Source organism: Phoca vitulina, unplaced genomic scaffold, assembly GCF_004348235.1.
Source record: "Phoca vitulina isolate PV1807 unplaced genomic scaffold, GSC_HSeal_1.0 scaffold2, whole genome shotgun sequence".
NCBI lineage: Eukaryota > Metazoa > Chordata > Mammalia > Carnivora > Phocidae > Phoca > Phoca vitulina.
The window spans coordinates 45,927,710-45,947,913 of record NW_022589705.1 but is presented as its reverse complement, the minus strand read 5'-3'; the positions used below and the strand labels follow the sequence as shown (position 1 = coordinate 45,947,913).

Here is a 20,204-nt window from a genome sequence, read left to right as displayed (position 1 = left end):
ACTTAGTAAAGCAGAAATATGAATAACCTTGTATTAAGAAGCATTTATAATTTGCATTTTCTTCCAATGAAATAATAAAGCCAGTGTGCCACCAGCTTGGCATTTACTTAAATGCTTATAAAAAGTGTTTAGGGACTGATTTTTAAAGTTGGCTGAATATTGGAATTGCCTCAAGAGTTTGAAAAATACTGATGCCTACTGATATAAGGTAGGGCCTGAGCATGTATTGTTTTAAAACTTTTGGTGATTCTAATATGCAACAGTTTGAAAAACACTAGCTTAGAGAACTGTTAACATAACTAAGGAGGTCAGTCTTCAGCTGAAGGCCATGCCATGACTTGATTTCAGGGGATATATTGTTATTTTAAGTATCTGATAGGTGTATCTCCCTTGACTACAAAATAAATAAAGGAAGAGATTTTCTATTTTATTCATCATTGTCTCTTCATATCTGGAATAATAAAAGGCACATAGTAGTTGCTAAATAAATATTTTGAATGAACACATGATTGCCATATACTTCTTTTACACCACTATCTTCTAGTAGATACATGAACATAAGAATGCAAAAAATATTTATTGAAAAATTGAATGATTGAAGCAGTTGAGATAAATGTTTAAAGCAAACTGAAGACTTACATGTGCATATTTAAAAAACACATACATATATAAATAGATTAAAAGTAGAAAAAGAATATACAAAAGAGTGCAACATTTAGCATAGAGAATTCACTGAGTTTTTCAATATTCTTCACATTCTTATACTTAGAAACAAGGGTACCCCTAAACAACTAGTACTTTAGCTAATATTCATAAGCACATGTACAGATAAAGTTAATTTCTTTTAAAAACCGAATTACAGCTTAATCTTGATAAACATGTCAGTTTTCAAAATTCAAGTAAGTAAAATTTTAGTACACACCATAATAGCTTTTACAGGTGTTGTATTAAAAAAAAAAAAGATTGTTACTGGTTAAAGTATCTGGTACCACTTTTGTTATTTGCTCTCAGTTGAAACCTATTAGTTTCTTAGCAGTCTTACACTGATAAAAAATTACTTTGGTACCTCTTTACATACGTGTTTTATTTAGAAAAACCTTATTAATAAATAGACTTCTTTTTTAGAAGCTAGATTCTTAGATATGGCTTCATTTACCAAAGTTCCACAAGTATTACATTGTAATTTTTAATTCAGTTAGTATCTTAGACTACGAAACTTTGGTTTTTTTAAAATTAGCATTGGTTGTTTGATTGTAGGTTTGTCACCAAAAAGTACTGCTTCGCTCTCCGTGGTTGGGAATCTTTTCTGATATATCAAAGGATATTCCTTCTGAAACTTAAAAACGAGGTGAGAAATTAGAGGGTATTTTACATTTATTATCCTAGCTGAAGCCAGTGTTCAACATTTTATAAGAATTCAGGGCCTTTCTCAAACATGTATTTCAGAAGTGAGTATACTTTCAATTTATCCTTGCCTTTTCCTTTGCTTTCTCATATATGAAAGGTATAATGTAAGATTTCTTAGATCCAAGTTAGCATTAATATTCTAGGATTCTCTTCTGATGTATTCTCCTCCTAAATTCCAGATCTTCTTCCTTTCCATTTGTAACAGCTATGAAGGTCATAATGATCAAATATTTCATATTTGAGTATCTCAGACCTGGAATTAAACTTGCCAGAATCATGTTGCTACTGGATTTTGATGGAGATAAAAATTCTAAATGGTAATAATGAGTCACTAAAAGTTATGTATTATAATCAAAATATTTTAATTGTTTTCCCAGGCTAATCTAAACTATAATTATAAGAAGTAAAAGAAGAGTATCTTTTATTATTATTATTATTATTTAAATTTCAGGATAAAGAGTAAAGCCAAGCATGTAGGCTATATAAATAGCCTATATATATATAGTATCTAAAATCCAAAATATTAAAATGAGAAATTAGATTCTAAATGTTATTAAATAACAATCAGCAACAGCATATTGAAAAATATTACATGATTGAGAACTTGTTCATTCTCTTACCTGTTTTAGTTTTTTCCTTTTCTCCTTTAGAGGCAAACTCTTGTTTTTAATAATATTCTCTAAAAGTTCTGCAATTGCAGCTTGTGAGGTAGACACTTTTTGTTCATCAAACTCCCGAGCACTAATCTGCTTGCAGTATGAATACGTTGGCAAAGGAATAATCAGTCCATCTCCAGGATTTTTAATCTGTTGTGAACAAAATGATATAGTACAAGTCATTACTTCCGTTCATGTTCCTATTTGATAAGGGTTCTTTTGATGGGATTTAGTATTAATTTCCCATCAAACATTCAATACTTTCAGAAAACTGTATTATGCAGTACACTAGTGATAAATCCCAGAATCTAAATCCCAGACCCACAATCTACTAGCTTTGTAGCCTTCAGCAAGTTATTGTACTACTCTTGGTCTGTTTCTTCATCTGTAAAATGGGGATTACATGAGATAATGTATATAAAGTGCTTAGCACAGAATAAGTATTAAAGTCATCCATCATCATATTGCCATTAACCATGTATTTTATTCTTTTAACTACAAAACAATAAAAAATCAAAGTGATGTTTTAATTCATTTTAAAACATTAATGTTCTGACATAGTATTCATCTACTGTTTTTGAGGTGTAGAAGCATGAGCAGATACTATATCATCTGCTGACAAAAGAAGGAAATTGTAAGGATAATTATGATAAGCCAGGGCAATATTAGAATGATATATATGGGAAGAAACATATATGTGAAATATATGTGCTGGGCAGCCAAAGATTGAAAATAAGACATCTTGTTTTTGGTTACTCAGTATTCCTGCTCTCCTTCTTGTAATAGTCGCTTCCCATTCCAGCTCCACTATCCTCACCCCAACCCCCTTAAAGATTTTATTTATGTATTTGTTTGAGAAAGAGAGAGCGAGAAGCAGAGGGAACGGGACAAGCAGATTCTGCACTAAGTGTGGAGCCTGATGTGGGGCTCGATCTCACGACCCTGAGATCATGACCTGAGCTGAAATCAAGAGGCGGATACTTAACTGACTGAGCCACCCAGGTGCCCCTGTCCTCACTTTTTTTGAAGAGCAGATTCTCCTCTAATCTATGTAGAGCCAGAGTATGGCCCTGTCTCTAATGCACTCACCCTCAACCACCTAAAGGATGTGTATTTAGCCTAGACTGAGCCAGAGTCCATGTGAAGAACTTTTAAATTGGTAGGTAAAGGGGTAGTTCTTTTTTCCTTTGGATTAAAAATGCAAGTCTGTGCCTTAAGAACTTTAATCAGCCATGTGCCCCCTATCATGTGAAGGAGCCATTTGTTAAATATAGGACCAAAATGGAAATAAGAGATGGAAACAGTTTTATTGCTATTTGAGTCCCCAGATTCTGTCTATATTCCCGACTTTTAGAGGTTATTCATGTGTGCTAATAAAGTCTTCCTTTTTAATTAGGCTAGTTTGAGATGAATTTGCCACTTGGAACTGACTAATGCAGAGAATTTTAAGATTTACAATACATACATAGCCCTTTTTTAAGTAGTCAAGATGTTTATCCACTGCAGTCTGTAAGTAAGAGGGTACTTGAAGAATTTCCTGGTGATGATCCATTAAGAAAGAAACTAATCTTGCAGCAAGAAGCTCATCAAGATCCACTTCTTCAGCACAGCATAGCACACACCGAGAAAAAGTGTTTATCATCTAGAAGCATATTAAAAGATGTGAATTTAAAACCCTAAGGTTTTATATAAATAAGAGTATCAGTAATTTCTGGGTATCATGCTGAAGTACTGAGATAAAGTGATAAGCAGACTTCAGCTTAAAAATGAGGACAATTAATTACATTAGAAAGGTAAGAATATGTTATTCTTTTTAAAGTACTTGTTAAGTATTTCCTTAATGTAATTCCAAAGGATTATAAAGGGCTTAGCTTTTTCTTTAATTTTGTCACAATTTTATTGGTAAGTACCATGGGTTCCATTAGTATCATATAGATATGTCACTTAAAGAATGTCAAAGAACAATGACTTATTATATTAAATTAACCCCATAAAACACAAACTAGGAGAATACATAACATGTAAACATTAGTGGTTATGAGGCTGGTACCATTTAGCTTTTGGAATTCTGGAAAATAGCTTTTAACCCTTATTCTGTCAGTCTTTAAAGACAATTCATACATACATTTTTCAATTCCATCATAAGGAGTTGTCAAATCCTGGGTTAAATTTTGTGTTTCAAAACTCATTTACTTGCATTCATATCCATATTACCCACTAAGTGTAAGACACACAAACACACGCCTCATTCTAAAATAATTAGTTATCAGAATTCTAAGTATTTAGCACATGATAGATGAGGAACATATTTATTGAATTGAAATATTTTTGGTTTTATTCCTACATGTCAGACATGTTTTCCTCTCTCCTTCCAAGACAGTCCTCAGCTTTTTATTCTTCTCTCCTAGCTTTGTAGCTCATTTATTTTCAAAGCTCCAACTACTACCTCTCTCCAAATAATCTGCCTTCTGCCCTAATCTTTACCAGGCTCATGTTTCTAATAGTCTGCTGGATAAATTTCACTTGGATGTCCTATAAACTCAAACTCAAAAAGTATAAAACTGAAATTATTTCCTTTCGATTCATGTCTTTCAAAGTATATTCCTCTACAAACTTCTCTATGCCTTTTAATGGTGTCACAATTATTCAAGAATAATTCTTCCTCTTTAGATTGGGTCTATCATTGCTAAAGAACTGTCTTTAATGAGTGGAAGAATAGAGCTCAGTTCCAGATTCCTTGCTATAAGAAAATCATCTGAAGCTGCACTGAGGAAATGGCAGCTCTTGAAAAGAGAGCGAGAGAGAGAGAGAGATCAGATACTATTTTAAGAGTTCATTTCCAATCAATATCTGTATAAAATGCTTCCACCCTCATCCACTACTGCTTCACAGTAGTTTGTCCCGATTTCTTGCCCACAATGATATGCTATCCTAATTCACGTATTTCATCAAATACAGCTTTCCCACTACCACAATATTTCTATTAATTCTCTCCTTTACAAAGTTATAGTGCCCTTATGCTTTTAACTGTGCCTATATCTCCTCTTTCTTCCCCACCAAACAGAATTGGCTCAAGGTAATGGAATATGGTCTGATAATCCAGGTCAATCACTATGATCTGTTAGGAGTGAAGAAGCAAAGTGCTCAGACAAGATAAAGATCAGGATATGAAAATTTAGCATACTAGGCACAAAGGATTAATGTAGCAACATTCTGCTACTAGGAAAGATACTTTTAAGAGCTTTTCTATCCCAAGAATCTAGGTTTTGAGACGACAATATCACTCAAGTAAGTACTTTTGGATGATTTGCTTTTCTTTTTTTAATTTATGAACCAAGGCTTATTCTTTCCTTCAGAAATCAACTTACCAGTGATCTTGTAGCCATTGCATCATGAAGTTGGGGCATATCAACATTTTGACTCATTCGGGAAATCATGCGCATTAAAAGTTGAAGCTTTCTACGATTTGGTGGGGGCAGTAACAAGCAACATAACTGTAGTGCATCGATGGCAACCCTCTCTAAATGAGGTTGTAGCAAACCTAGAAGGCAAAATTATACCCCACCCCCGAAAAAAATCATCAATGACACTAGTTGCTTTCAAACTATGAGCATACACAATTACATAAAGAATACTGTTATATAAATACTAAAATACATTTTAACTGTCCCTAGAAATTTCCACATTCCTCAAAAGCATGGTAGATTCTCATTACTTTCTTCATAATCTATATGAGTATTAATATCCTTTATGTACTACAGATAAATAAAGTGACTCAGAATAAGTTAAAATGAGGTAAAAGAAATAAGGGTTTTAGTTAAGTAGAATAAATCTTGGTTATGCCATGACAAAGTCTTTTACAATAAAAACCTTTCCTTTTGGAGGAAAAATATAAAGCAGTTTCAGAGAAGAAAAGACAGGTAAAAAAACACAGTTAGTAAACACTAAAAGTTAATATTACATGCATCAAAAGCATCAGCCTTACTTTGTGTGCCAGTCAACACAGAAGAAGCTGGAGGTAAAGAATTTTCTGAAAGTTCTATTGTACTTTTGCAGAGTCTCTTATTGATTGTGGTACTAGACTCTCCGAGTTCACTTTCCATAGCTGTTTGCACGCTTGTGCTGCCTTGTCCAAGATTTGGTTTCATGATAATTTCAGCCACTGGCATATTGATATAACTACTCCTTCTTGTACTACTTCTTAAAAGTAAACTCTGAGATCTACAAAGCTGTTTTGACTTGCATTTCCCATTACATAACTCCTCTTGGTCTTGAACAGTCAAAGTAGAGGTTCTCTTAAAACCAACACAGAGTGGCTTTTGATTACTTTCCTCTGAATGAAGATTCATTAGGGATTCCTGTTTGGTCTTAGACTCTAAAAACTGCTTATTATTTTGTTCTTCTATATTCAGAACAGATTGATGGAAGACATTGAAGACCTCCTTACTTGAACTCCCTGGTAAGTCTATAATTCCTTCTAAAGAATGGCACCTTGGTTTGATGTTAGAGGATAGAACATGCATACTACTTAAGCCTATTAAATTATGACAACTTCCTCCCATTATGTCATTAGCACTGGCTCTTCTATTTTTAAAATTAACTAGCTCCATTTTCTTAGCACATTTTTCTTGAAATCCTTGATCACTTATCTGCGGTCTCTTAGTAGTATCTGATTCTTCTTTGTTTTTGTCTTTATGAAGCAGACTGAGAAGAAGACACTCAGTTGATTTGAAGGAATTCAAATTGTTTAAGCGAAGGATTTTTGAAGACTGTGGATCATCTTGGATTTTATGTATCCCACTGGGTCTATCTGAAACTGTGACGTAGCCACAAACAACTACCAGGAAATGAAACAAAAATTAAGATGCAACTGTGTGACAGTGGGCAAAAATAAAACAAAAACAATAGTAAAGTTAAAAAAAAAAAGCATCACTATAGTATATATTGTTAGTACAGTACAAATAGCAGTTGCTTAATTCAGAAGCCACTTAAATAGGACACATGCAACATTCAGTTACAAAGTGCAAGACTAGAGGCTTTCCAACTTGTGATATCAATAACTTTAAAATTTACTTCAACAGTCTAATTAAATTATAATTGAGTCAAATACATTAAAAAAATAACTGGTTTCAGTCTACGAGTATTAGAAAGCTCTTAATTATAAGACAACTATAGTATAATAAAACTTATATATTTGGTCTTTGTCTCTAGTACCTGATATAGTGTTCCTAAGATGCTTGGAATTTCCAGAGTGACAGGAGTCTTTTGTTTTTCATAATGCACCTGTTTGAGTACATCTGAGTTTATGCTAATGAGGAGACTTAGGGCTGGACTTGCTTAGAAGTTTGGAATTTTCAGCCTACCTCAGAACTCCCTGGAGGAGAGGAGGATGTGGGTTGAAGATTGAGTGCAATCACCAATAACCAATGATTTAATCAATCATGCTTATATAATTAAATCTCAATTAAAACTCTGAAGTAACAAGGCTAAGGGAGCTTATGGGTCGGTGAACATATGGACATGGCTGGGAAGATGGCATCCCTGGAGAGGGTATGAAAGCTCTCCACAGCCCTTACTTTCATATCTTGCCCTGTATACTTATACTTCCATATGGCTGTTCCTGACTTGTATCCTTTATAAAAACTGGTACTGTGAGTTCTGTGAGTTATATCAATTATTAAGCCCAAGGAAGGTTGTGGGAACCCCCAAACTGGTAGTTGGGCAGAAGTGTGAGTAAGCCTGAGGACCTCATTAACAGGTGGTACCTGAATGGAGGGCAGTCTTGTGGAGCTGAGCTCTTAATCTGTGGAGTTTGCATTAACTCTGGATGGTTAGTATCAGGACTGAAGGATTTTGTCCCTAACTTGTGGGGTCTAATCTAACTTTGGGTAGTCAGTGTCAGAAATGAATTGTAGGACACTCAATTGATGTGGAGAACTGGTGTTGGAATGACATATTTGAATTATTGGAAAACAACATAACAGGAACCAGAGTATTCCCAAATTTTAAAATAATTCATAGCTTGCCACCTTCATATTTACCTACACTTTTAGATCTTTTAAATTATGGGAGACTTGAAAAGGTTAATAAGATAAATTTAAATAGTAAGTAAAAGTCCATACATACCCAAAATGCTTACAAATAATTCATAATATTCAAAGGTAAGCAGAGGTTCAGGGAGATCTAGAAAATAATCTGCTATTGTTCTGAATACATCTCGTTCAAATCCAACATAAGTTGGATTACTCATATCATTATTTCTTGGCCCTACGAAACAGGAGGCAAAAAATATTGGCAAAATGTATTTTATTTTAAATAAAAATTTTAAATATGCCTGTAAAAAGTATAAAACCTGTATTTCATGAAGGAGCTAAGTTTAACAAATTCTGTCACAATTCAAAAATTTAAAGAGTTGTGCACATCTCATTCTTTCTCATTATGTTTTCATTAGAAATATGCAAGCAACTACTAGCATTTTGTTTTAATATTTATATACCTGAAAATTGTATATAAGGCAAAATTTGAAATATATTTTAAAGTATTGTTATTTAATGAGATTTTATTACAATTCATTTTATAAAACAAAGAATATTTAGATAATGCAAATAATCCTTCTAAATTATCTTTTGTAAATTTACATTTTCATGAACAAATTTTACCTAACACAAAGCATGCCCTTAATGAATTTAAATAATGTCTTTATATTTCCATTTCATTAGCTTAAAGTTCTTGAAAGAATCATTCCTGCTCCTTATTGTTTTACTCAGAAATAAAAAAGTGAAGCTCAGAGTAACTTGCCTAAGATGAAGGAGACATTGGTGGTAAAGCTAGAATTAGAACTTAGAGCAGTGTGAGAGCTAGACCCAGGACCTTGAGGTCTAACAATATTTAAAGTATGCTCCATGGACTACATAATCAGAATCATCCAATGTGCCTATTAAAAATATAAGTTCCTCTGTACAGACCAGAATTTATGGAGGCGAAGCTAAGAATTACTGACTTAGAAATGTTTGCTTCTGGCTCACTAATTTAGTAGTTTCCAAACGCTGATCTGGGAATCTTCACTATAAGAATCTTCTCTGTGGAATCAACTGAATGAAACCACCTAATGAATCAACCGAATCAGAATCTTTGGCTAGTTTCCTTAGTTACTGTAATATGCACTCAGGTTTGAGAGTCACTATTCTATCTTTCTTTCTTTCTTCTTCTTTTTTTTTTTTTTTAAAGATTTTATTTATTTATTTGACAGAGAGAGAGAGAGAGACAGTAAGAGAGGGAACACAAGCCCGGGCAGAAGGAGAAGCAGACTCTCCGCCGAGCATGGAGCCCAATGCGGGGCTCGATCCCAGGACCCTGGGACCATGATCTGAGCCGAAGGCAGACGCTTAACAACTGAGCCACCCAGGCGCCCCACTATTCTTTTTTTCTTTTCTTTTCTTTTTTCTTCCTTCCTTCCTTTCTTTCTTCTTTCTTTCCTTTCCCTCCCTTTTCCTTCCCTTCCCTTTCTTTCTTTCTTCTTTCCTTCCTTTCCTTTTCTTCCTTCCTCCCTTTCTCTCTCTCTCTCCTTCCTTTCTTTCTTTCTATTTCTTTTTCTCTTTCTTTCTCTCTCTCTCTCTCTTCCTTACTCTTTTTTTGTTTCTCTCTTTTTCTCTTTCTCTTTCTTTCTCTCTCTCTTTCTTTCTCTTTCTCTCTCTGTTTCTCTCTTTCTTTTTTTTTTTTTAAGATTTTATTATTTGACAGAGAGAGAAAGAGCACAAGCAGGAGGAGCAGCAGGCAGAGGGAGAAGCGCTCCCTGCTGGGCAGGGAGCCTGATGCAGGGCTCGATCCGGGAATCCTGGGATTACGACCTGAGCCCAAGGCAGAAGGCAGATGCTTAGCCACCCACATGCCCCACTGTTCTTTCAAGTTAAAATCTTTCTCTTCCCAAACCCAAATAATCTCTCTTACTTCTCTGTCTCCAAGCTTTGGTATTATCATAACAAATGTGAGCTCATGCACTAAAAAAGGATTAAAGAAAACAAATCACACACATTTAATAGCTTAAAGGCTAATATGGATTTACATAGAGCAAAATAAACATCTTCTTAAGGAGGATAAGAAATATTCTCAATATGTAGAATAAAAAATTTTGATAATCATTACAAAATTTTCTAAGACAGAAAATACACCTACTAGAATTAAAATACAGAATTTATAGTTAGAGAATCTAGGTTTGAATGCACAGCTCTTTGTATTATCAGTAGACTTTCAAAAGCCTTATTTTCTCTTCTAGAAAAAAACTGGGGATAATATATTAATCACTGATTCCTGTATGTCACAGGATTACTATAGGGGATTAAATAATAACTACAAGTCTAAATACTACCTCTGGCTAGATATATTGTTAAACTGGAATCTAGTAAATTACATATTTGGTACCATTTAGGTATAACATAGACTGGTAAGAAAGGGAAGAGAAAAAAATCCTTCAACATGGGATGTCAGAGAAATCCTGAAAGTCTAAGTATCGGAGTTGCTAACCATGAACCAAGGTATGAGAGAGAAGGGCAGTTAGGTGAGGGAAGGTAGAAAGAGAAACTGAAAAATCGAGCTTATGATTAAGACCTTTACCTCAATTTGATAAATAAAATCTATCACTTACATTATTTACTTTATTGCTATTTATTCTGTTATTTTGTCATATTGACACCCAGTGGACAACAGGGAATATATACCTATCTTGAACATTATTAATAAAATACTCATTTCATAAAACTAGAAAAATCCTTTTATAACAAAACTGTCAAAATATAATTTAACTTTTGATGATTTATTTATTATTTATTTTTAAGATTTTATTTATTTGACAGAGAGAGAGAGCACAAGCAGAGGGAGAAACAGGCTCCCCACTGAGCAGGGAGCCCGATGTGGGGCTCGATCCCAGGACCCTGGGATCATGACCAGAGCTGAAGGCAGACACTTAGCAGACTGAGCCACCCAGGCACCCCACTTTTGATGATTTAGAAGCATATATTTCTGCATATTTTTAAAATTGACTTTTAAAGCAATTAGGGCTTTATACTTGAACTAGGGTCTCAAATTATAAAAATCAATTATTACTGATCATTATGGAAAAAGCTTGATGAACAAGATGCTAAAAAAATGGTTTGCTGATTAGTGACAGATTTTTTTCCCCATAAATATAAAAGTCCCATTAATATATCTGATGGAGTACAAGCATGTCATGAAGCACCTCAGTGTTGAAGCCTTGTATAATGGCAAGGGGACTAAAGTAGATTTTATGCGACTTTATTTCTGATTGAATCTTTCCAGCTTGTAAGAGCTATGTTACTTACAGGTTGCTATTTGAATTCTAGAGGCCTCACTAAGACAACTGATGTAGGTTATACCTAAAAATTCTGTAAGATCCACTAGCCTATGATTTTATGATTTATGAAAACTGAACCATAAATGATGAGATTGAATTATAAAATCATCATCTGCATAGAAAAAGTTAAGGACTCTATTCCGCATGCAAGGAAATGTAATCAGTTCTACTAGATTGTCATTTAAACATCAAGAGAAACTGGCATACTTTATCAGGACCTCTAAGAATTATTTTAAAAATCTCCTTAGTTCTTGTTAAATGCTATGAATATGAAACATATATATACATACATATTTTGCTTGTTTAACTTACAATTTGCTAGACACTTCATGGCAGATAATACCCAATGAGGAAGGTCATCTATACAAAAAAATATTTACAGTTTAGAAAATCACACAACTTTTATGATAGTATATTAAAATTTTACACTTACTATATATATAATTATATGCACACACATATATGCATGTGTATATATATATGCATGTATGTATATACATGTATATTACCAGGATTAAAAATTATTATATGTTTAACAAGACATAAAGCCAAAATAATATTTTAAAAGACAAGGTTAAAACTTAACAGAGATCTTGAGTTTGATTCTTTCCATGATACATAACCAATTAGTTATCCCAAAATTGAGGATAAATTATTTTGGTGGGGGTTAAAAATAAATTAATGTTCATCCTTGTCCACTACTACCATGTTTTCTTTATCCTCATTTCCGTTCTAATTATAGCTATGCTATTAGAATATTACTGATTTGAGTGAGATCTATGATTGAAATGAGCTATATTTGAATATTAGGGTCCTTTCACAGTGAGGCTTCCTTAAAATCTTTCATTTGCCACTAACTGAAATATGCTGCATAAAATCTAGTAGTTTTTTGACACCCATCAAAAACCATACATACACTTGATTTGAAAAGTTTATGGTTATAAAGAACAGAAAGCTTGAATAAGATAATATACTATTAAGTATGTGATTTTAGGTAATGAAAGGTGGCACTGGACCAAAGCCATATGCATATGCAACATGACTCTTAAGTTTTTGCTTTTTGTTCCTACAGTTTAAACCTTAAAGTTCTTGCCAACAGAAAGAAACTCAAGTAATGCATGCCAGTTAATTCTCCAGGCAGCAATTGATTATAAAAAATGAGTCAACACTTTGAGATTTATTGATACATTTCTTGAAATGTTAAGTTTTGTAATGCATCTGGCTTGAATTATATCCCTAATTTTTCCATCTGAGATCTAAAATCAATACATTATATCAATATATATAATACAAAGCCAGTAATCTTCAAAATATCGGCTTTGAGAGTTTGGGCTTATTTTATTGTGTGTTACCTCAGTTTTGCGTATATGTCTAAACCTGTGTAAATTTATATGTAACTACTCACATAAGCTCCAGGAAGTCATGGGCCATTTCCCTCTTGTTCATTACTAAATCTTTAGCATAATGCCTGGTACATTGTAGGCCCTCAGTAAAATGTAGTTATATGCATAAATACCACTTAGGGGCTAAAATAATAGTATGAATAATATTCACTTAAAATGATTACTAAAGCACCTATGATAAAATAATAATTTCCCCTTGATGCTCTCTCAATTAAAATATTCTACTTTCTATATTTTTAGTCTCTCTGCACCCCCACTATAGCTGTAACCTATGTTAGCAAGTTTAAAAGATTCCAACTTCTTTTACTGATACCAACCTGATTTGTCTTGTAGTATAACTATTCCATGTTTACTTGTATTGGTCATGTTGTACATTACGTATTGAGGAACTACTTGCTTTGGATTTATGAGTTCTTCTAGGGATGGCACACCTAAAATGGTTTGCAGGCTAAACAGAAGAAAGAATACAAACTTCTTTTTCTCTATAAAATAAGTGGAATAGGATATAAATATGAAAGAGTATTAATGGCAAACAACGCCATCAGAATATTTCTTTTCTTAAACCAAACTTATAAGATTTATACTTAGTATCCACTTTCAAATGTATTTATCTTAGTAACCTTGAAAGATTCCAATATAAGACTCCAAACTATAGGTATAACTTTGATTCAAAGAAAAATAAATCATACTGAAAACATTCTATTTCTACTGTACTAGAACTATAACAAGAGAATTTATTAAGAAACACATATAAGTTAAATTCTAAGATTTTTTGCATTTGTATTATCTTGATAAAAATGTCAAATTAACATTCTAAACACCTCTGGAACTTGGTTAGAGCTTAGTTTTAGCTTACTAGATCAGAATAACATATCTCCAAACTTCTTCAACATCTTCCTGGCTTATTTCTCTATTATCAACTGAGTTTTCTTGATCTTCATTGATCATTTCATGGTTCATTTTCTCTGTATTTTCCTGGAAAAAAATTACTTTGGTTTAATATATTATGCTCAAATTAAGGAAATACTGAACTGGCACAATTCCTAATATTTTGCAATTTTATTGGTAAACAGTCTACAGTGATGCTATAAGGTAAGTATCACTTAAAGAAATAATGTTAACATACGGTAAAAGAGCTTTTTGCTTTTGTAGCTGCCCCTACCACCCTCAAATCAATTTAAAACAAAACAGGCTTAAATTATACAAATACTATTTCAAGTATGTCTCACTACCATTTTAATTATTGTTCCCATGGGTTCTATGTTCTACTGTAAGACAATTTACACACATATTTTTGGAACACAATGTAGGTTAAGAGACTTCAGTATTGGCTTCAAATATTAAAGACTTACATACTTTTAATGATTTTATAATTAAGTACATGGTAATTACATTTAAACTAGTAATTAGTAAAAGGGATGTTTTACCTGAGAGAAATGTAATCCAAGTTTTTTAGGAGTTCTACGAGATAAATTTCGTAATTTAAAAATGCTATCTTTATCTTTGGAAAAGTTTTCTATGCTGTTTTTTCTCAGTTCTGGATGCCTTCGTGGAAGACTTTTAAGCGGAGAATTTGCAGGAAATCTGGTTTAAGAATAATATGCAATTAAGTAATGTAAGATCAGAAACAAATTTTTAATGCCTGTTTATCTAAAATAAAAATCACAAAAGAACTGAATTTATTTATATTACCAAGGAATGCAGATTCTACATAAATAGATTTTCCCATTAAACCTTTAAAAAATATTTTAATAGTTTCCTACTTTCCTTAGTATACTGTACGTATTTTAACTTTATTATCTGGATAATTCAGTTATTATTGGGATCAATTCTGTTGAAGAAGAAAATGGTTCCATTTTCTAAATTTCTTTGACAAGCGATCTAATTTATATATATTTTCTGACTTTGTCCATTGTGCTTGTTCTAATTTCCAGACCTTGGTCTCTGTTACTCCTTTTGATTATAAGGCTTTTTCCCCCCTCCAGTGAAATAAAAAATATTTCAAAGATACAAAAAAGTACAGAAATATAGACAACATCCATGTATGTAATCATCAACTAATGCAATTGTTAACATTTTACTAAAGACTTCATTATTATTTTTTTGTTAAATCAAAGAAATTCTTTGCTTATTCTATTTCTTTCTCTCTTTCTGAGGGGAGCCATTAACTTGCAGTTAGTATATTTCCTTCTTGTTCATGATTTTATACTTTTAATAAATATTCATAAACAATATATATGGTTTGGTGTTTTTACATTCTATGGTATCTTACACATTAAATATATGCATAAGTTTTTTGTGACCTCAGAAGTTCTATTATATTCCACAGTCCTAAAAATATATTTTATATTCCTTCATAAGTGTTTTATTTTCATATTTAGGTATTTAATCCATGTATAACTTATACCAAGTTCCCATATACAGTTGACCCTGAGGATGGGTTTGAACACTTACACACAATTTTTTTATAAATGCAATACAGTATTATAAAAGTGTTCTCTTCCTTCTGATTTTCTTAACTTTTTTCCTCTAGCTTACTTTATTTAAGAATACAGTTTATAATACATGTAACATACAAAACATGTATTAATTGATTATGTATGTTGTTGATAAAGCTTCTGGTCAACAGTAGGCTATTAGTAAAGGTTTTGGGGTCAAAAGTTGTATGTGGATTTTCAACCATGCAAGGAGTCAGTGCCTCTAACCCCTGCATTATTCAAGAATCAACTGTATGTATGGGTTTGCTTTTTCAGTACTTAATTGTTTTAATTTACTTTAAGCCCAGCTATCATATAGGGCAATTCTCCCTTCCTTGTTCACTTCAAAATTGTCTTGAACTTTTATATTACTAAATGAACTTTAGAATCTGCTTGTCACATTTTATAAAAAAATTATATGGGATTTTGAATGAAAATGACCTGAATTTATATATCAATTTTGTGAAAAGTGACTTTTTTATGATATTAAGTCTTTTGATTCATCAACAGGATATCCTTCTCCACTTATTACCTTCAATACAATTTTATAATTTTCTCCAGTAAGGTTTTACACATTTCTGGTAAAGTTTATTTTTAAGTACTTTATAATTTTGTTACCATTATAAAAGACTAGAGGCAGAGAGACTAGTTGAAGAATTACACAGAATTCCGGGTAAGAGAGAAAAATGGTCTAACAAAAAGAACTATCAGGGTGGAGAGAGAAGTGAACAGATAGAGAACTACTGAAGCAGTATAACAGACATGGTTTGTTAATTAAATCATATTTAAAGGGGAGAAGAAAGGAAAAGAATTAAAGCAACTAAAGGAGAAAACAGTGCCATTCATCTAGGTATAGATATAAGAAGACAAAATTTAGGTTAAGACATGATACTGATTTTTCTTTATGTTATATCTGAAATGCCTAATGGGCAAAAAATGGGTCTAAAGCTCAGGAGGTATATTTGGGTTGGAAGTTTGAAAGTTAAAAGGAAAGTAGATGAAGACATGGTAATAGATTGCCCAGGGAGAGAGGTGAAGTAAAGATAAGTCTAGGACCTTAAGAATCAGTAACAGCTAAAGGATGAATAACAGCAAAGGAGCTCACAAAGGTGACTAAGCTGTAGTTAGGAGAGGAAGGATTGGTAGGTGTTCTACAAAATGAACTATTCATATGCTTGTTATTGCAATTGACTTGTACAACATAAATCATCTTTGATACAGAGGCAAGAATTAACTTATAAGACATTTCATTTGAAAAGTACTAATTTTGTAGAGAAAAAAAGCATGGGTATTAGAATCCAAAGACCTAGTTTAATGATATATGAAACAGAACCCTGTGTGCATGAGAGAAAAAGCAATTGTGCTGGCCTGAGGGAGTCAGAAAGGCTCCAGAGAAAGCTGAAATGCAACTGACAGGAGAACAAATGTATTTACTAATCTGACAAACGTCCACAGCGTTTCAAGGTAGGAGAACATATTTCAGACATATGTAACAAGATTAAATGAAGCATGGTCTCAGCTTCCTCATCTGTAAAAAGGAGCTAATACCTATCCTGCTTAACTAATCCAGGGATTAAATAAGAAAACATATAAATCATAAAGCAGGGCTTCTGATACATGGTAAATCCTTAATAAATATTCTTTTTAACTTATGGTATATTTCTTCTGTTATTTATTATATAAAGTTTGCTATTATTTATTTTATCACATTTATTCTTAGATTATATAAGATTATATGTTAGTTGAGGGCAAGGACCTGTGAGGATTTGTCTTATAATTCCTCAATCTATGAAACTAAAGGTTAATAATGATCTGTTCTTGAAATGTTACAGCTTTCAGAATATGAAAAAGTGATAATATCTCACTCTATGTTATTATATATACTACTTAACATTTTAAAAGTTTTTTTTAATTAATTAATTTTTGATGTAGTGTTCCATGATTCATTGTTTGTGTATAACACCCAGTGCTCCATTCAGTACGTGTCCTCTTTAATACCCATCACCAGGCTAACCCATCTCCCCAACCCGCCTCCCCTCTAGAACCCTCAGTTTCTCAGAGTGGATAGTCTCTCATGGTTCGTCTCCATTTTAAAAGTTTTAATTGTACAGCAATTAACTTTAACTTCTAAGTGCTTTTAATTGTACTAAGAGCAGTAAGTTTTATAAAGAAAACATTTCTTCTGAAGAAGCTGCAATTTTAGTAAAAGTATTATAGAAGTGGAGTTAAACTTTATTGTTAAGTAATTCAGTTTTGCAGTTATTTATCTGTTCAGTACCTGAATAGCTGACTGTTGTCATCAAGGTTTTCTGATCCCCATCTGCCTTTGATATCTTCAATTACATGATTCTTAAGAAATTTTCTCAGCAGTTGGAGAGTCTGTTGCCTTGTAACTTCAGGACCAAAATTGTTATTATTTCTTAATAGGTCATAAAGCCAATCCACTGCTTCTTCTGCTGTAAAACAACTGCCATATTTTTTAAAGTGTTGCCTGTGTTTTCTTAGAGGCATTCCTGCTCGAAAAGATGTGGTAATTTCATTCCACTGCAGAAAGAAAATATTTTTTAAAATATTAAACAACAAAAATTAAATATCTTACTGATTTGAAACAAATTAGACAAAGAAAATTATTTTATTCACATCTGATTACATTATAAACTTTCATGACAAAATCATTCATTTTATTTACTACAGAAAATTTTATATCTTATACTGATTTCTCTTTATTCTAGTATTGTAATAATATTTCTTTGTAATAGTTTTTGACTAAAAGCACTTCATGGTCTGGTTGACTTATTTAGGAAACCTACAAATAATGAAGAACTGCAATGAATCTGGCTTAGTCTTCAATAGAGAAAACATTCCTTTTTTTTTTTAACCTCAACTAGTATTAGTAAAATGTTAGTAGCATTTGTGTCAGACACTGCTTTACATTCATTACTTCACTTTCATTCTCACAGTTCTATGACTAGGTACTATTACTATTCCATTTTCATATAAGAAATATGAAGCACAGAGAGATTTAATAATTGGACCAAGGTCACACAGCTAAGTGATGAATCCAGGCATTCAGACCCAGGTTTGATTGACTCTAGAACCTGCATTCATAACTACTATGCTGGCCAAACAAAATTCACGGCAGGCAGTAGTTTTACTGGTAAAATATCTTTAATGTTGAAATACCTTACGCATTTACTATAGTATTTCTTATGTGAAGATTCCAATAGCAAACATAGAACAGAAGGGTAAATTAACTAAGCTTTAAGTCCATTGCATATTGAATAACACTGATGTACCTACGTTTTAAAAAATACACATATTTTCCAAATTGTCCTCAAATAACCCAAACTTTCAGGTTTGTGGCAGCTATAACACTGGAGCACCAAGGTGGTGGTGGTGGTGGTGTGAAATACACACATCACTCTTTAATTGAAAAATTCTATATTAGAGGCCAAGAAATCTGATTTGTAACCCCAACGATGCCACTGCTAGCTATGTTATCACTTATATAATCAATGCAGCCCCGACACCCACAACCAAAATTTAAGAGTTGAAAACACAATAACTATTCTTTTCTTCCCACCACACCTCCCCATTTCATACATTTATTTATTCAAGAAGCATATTGAGCTGTAACTTATCCATAGGATAGCAGACTTTCACATACAGTATCCTCTTGGGATATCCTTTAAGGTGGGTGTGTGCATTATTAGCCCGACTTTACCAAGGTGGGAACTGGGGCTCAGGGAAGTTAAGTCACTCTCCTAATTCCACGTACCCAGCGGCACTGTACTCCACTGGATTGAGAATCTAAATGCACAAATCCAGTGACTACCAACAGTGGTTCCCGTTGGGTATCTTAACTATTCTGGGTTTAGTTTTGAAACGGGCAGCTGTTACCTAGCGCTATTTCAATCGGTAGATCCTGCAGTAAATTCTCCAGGCCCAGCAAAACAAAGCTGTCACATTCGGGCTGCCCCCACTCTGACACTACAGAGTAACGGAACTCTTTCTAAATTCTTCTTGAATCCTGATGGGGGTAGAAAATCAGACGTGGGGAGCGGCTAAAATCGGAATATTCTATGACTTTCCAGGGCACGCCGACAACTGCAGGCACAGGAGTCGCTTAAAAAGGCTGGAGTATGATGCGCAGTCCCGGGGACGCGACCCTTTGGACTTACGGCTCACAGACACAGCCCAGACCCACAAAGAAGGGGGAGAGGCGTGTCGCGCAAGGGTTTCCCAATGCCTGGTAATTGCCCCCACTCTCCTTTTCAGCGAACCAAGGCAAGGGGCTCTGGGACCCCTCTGTCCGCCCAAGACGAAACTACGAACGTTCTCACGTAAAGGTGGTGGCGGCCATCGCGGCGGCCGGCCCGTCTAGTCGTTCCGCGCTGTCTTACCAGTTTGGTGGCCCGATAAGGCCCGGGAGGCACACTCCGACTCTCCATTCCGCCCGGCGGGCCCGGAGGTCTGTCAGCGGCTCTCGCAGTGCATGGCGGCGTTAGGCGACCCCGGGGCTCGGTGGCCCCGACGGCGGCGAGGCAAGGCACAACCGTCGGCCGCGCCGCCAATTTGAATAGCGCAGAGGGCTGCGCTGATTGGCCGCGCCTCCGAGTCACGTGGCGCGCCGCCAGGACCCGGCCGCAGTTGGTTTGCGCCGCGTTGCCTCTTAGGGCTGGGGCGCGAGCCGCGGATGGCTGGCACCGTCTAGTCAGCGCGGGGGCCGGGCCCGTGGGACGGGCTCTGAGCCTCACCCGGCTGTCCTGGAGCTGCTTCTCCTCCCTCTTGCGGTCACAGGCGAGGCGGAGTCGTGTTTCCACACTCAGAACCGGTGAGGCAGTTTAGCCACAGACTGGATGGTTTGGAGTCCAGGTTTTGGCTTAAGGGAATT

At 34.2% G+C, this 20,204-nt stretch overlaps 1 protein-coding gene across 1 annotated transcript; it reads right to left on the bottom strand.

Moving 5' to 3' along the window:
* Positions 1–564: 564 nt before the first annotated feature.
* On the bottom strand, positions 565–19,874 carry DEPDC1 (DEP domain containing 1). The gene is made up of 12 exons (XM_032416449.1): positions 19,714–19,874; positions 17,589–17,854; positions 14,261–14,417; positions 13,690–13,808; positions 13,151–13,281; positions 11,743–11,790; positions 8,190–8,330; positions 6,049–6,900; positions 5,432–5,604; positions 3,529–3,705; positions 2,028–2,213; positions 565–1,336 (listed from the first exon to the last, which is right to left on the bottom strand). The coding sequence occupies exons 1-12, from the start codon at positions 19,759–19,761 to the stop codon at positions 1,196–1,198; spliced, it is 2,439 nt and encodes an 812-aa protein (XP_032272340.1). The 5' UTR covers positions 19,762–19,874; the 3' UTR covers positions 565–1,195.
* Positions 19,875–20,204: the final 330 nt, after the last annotated feature.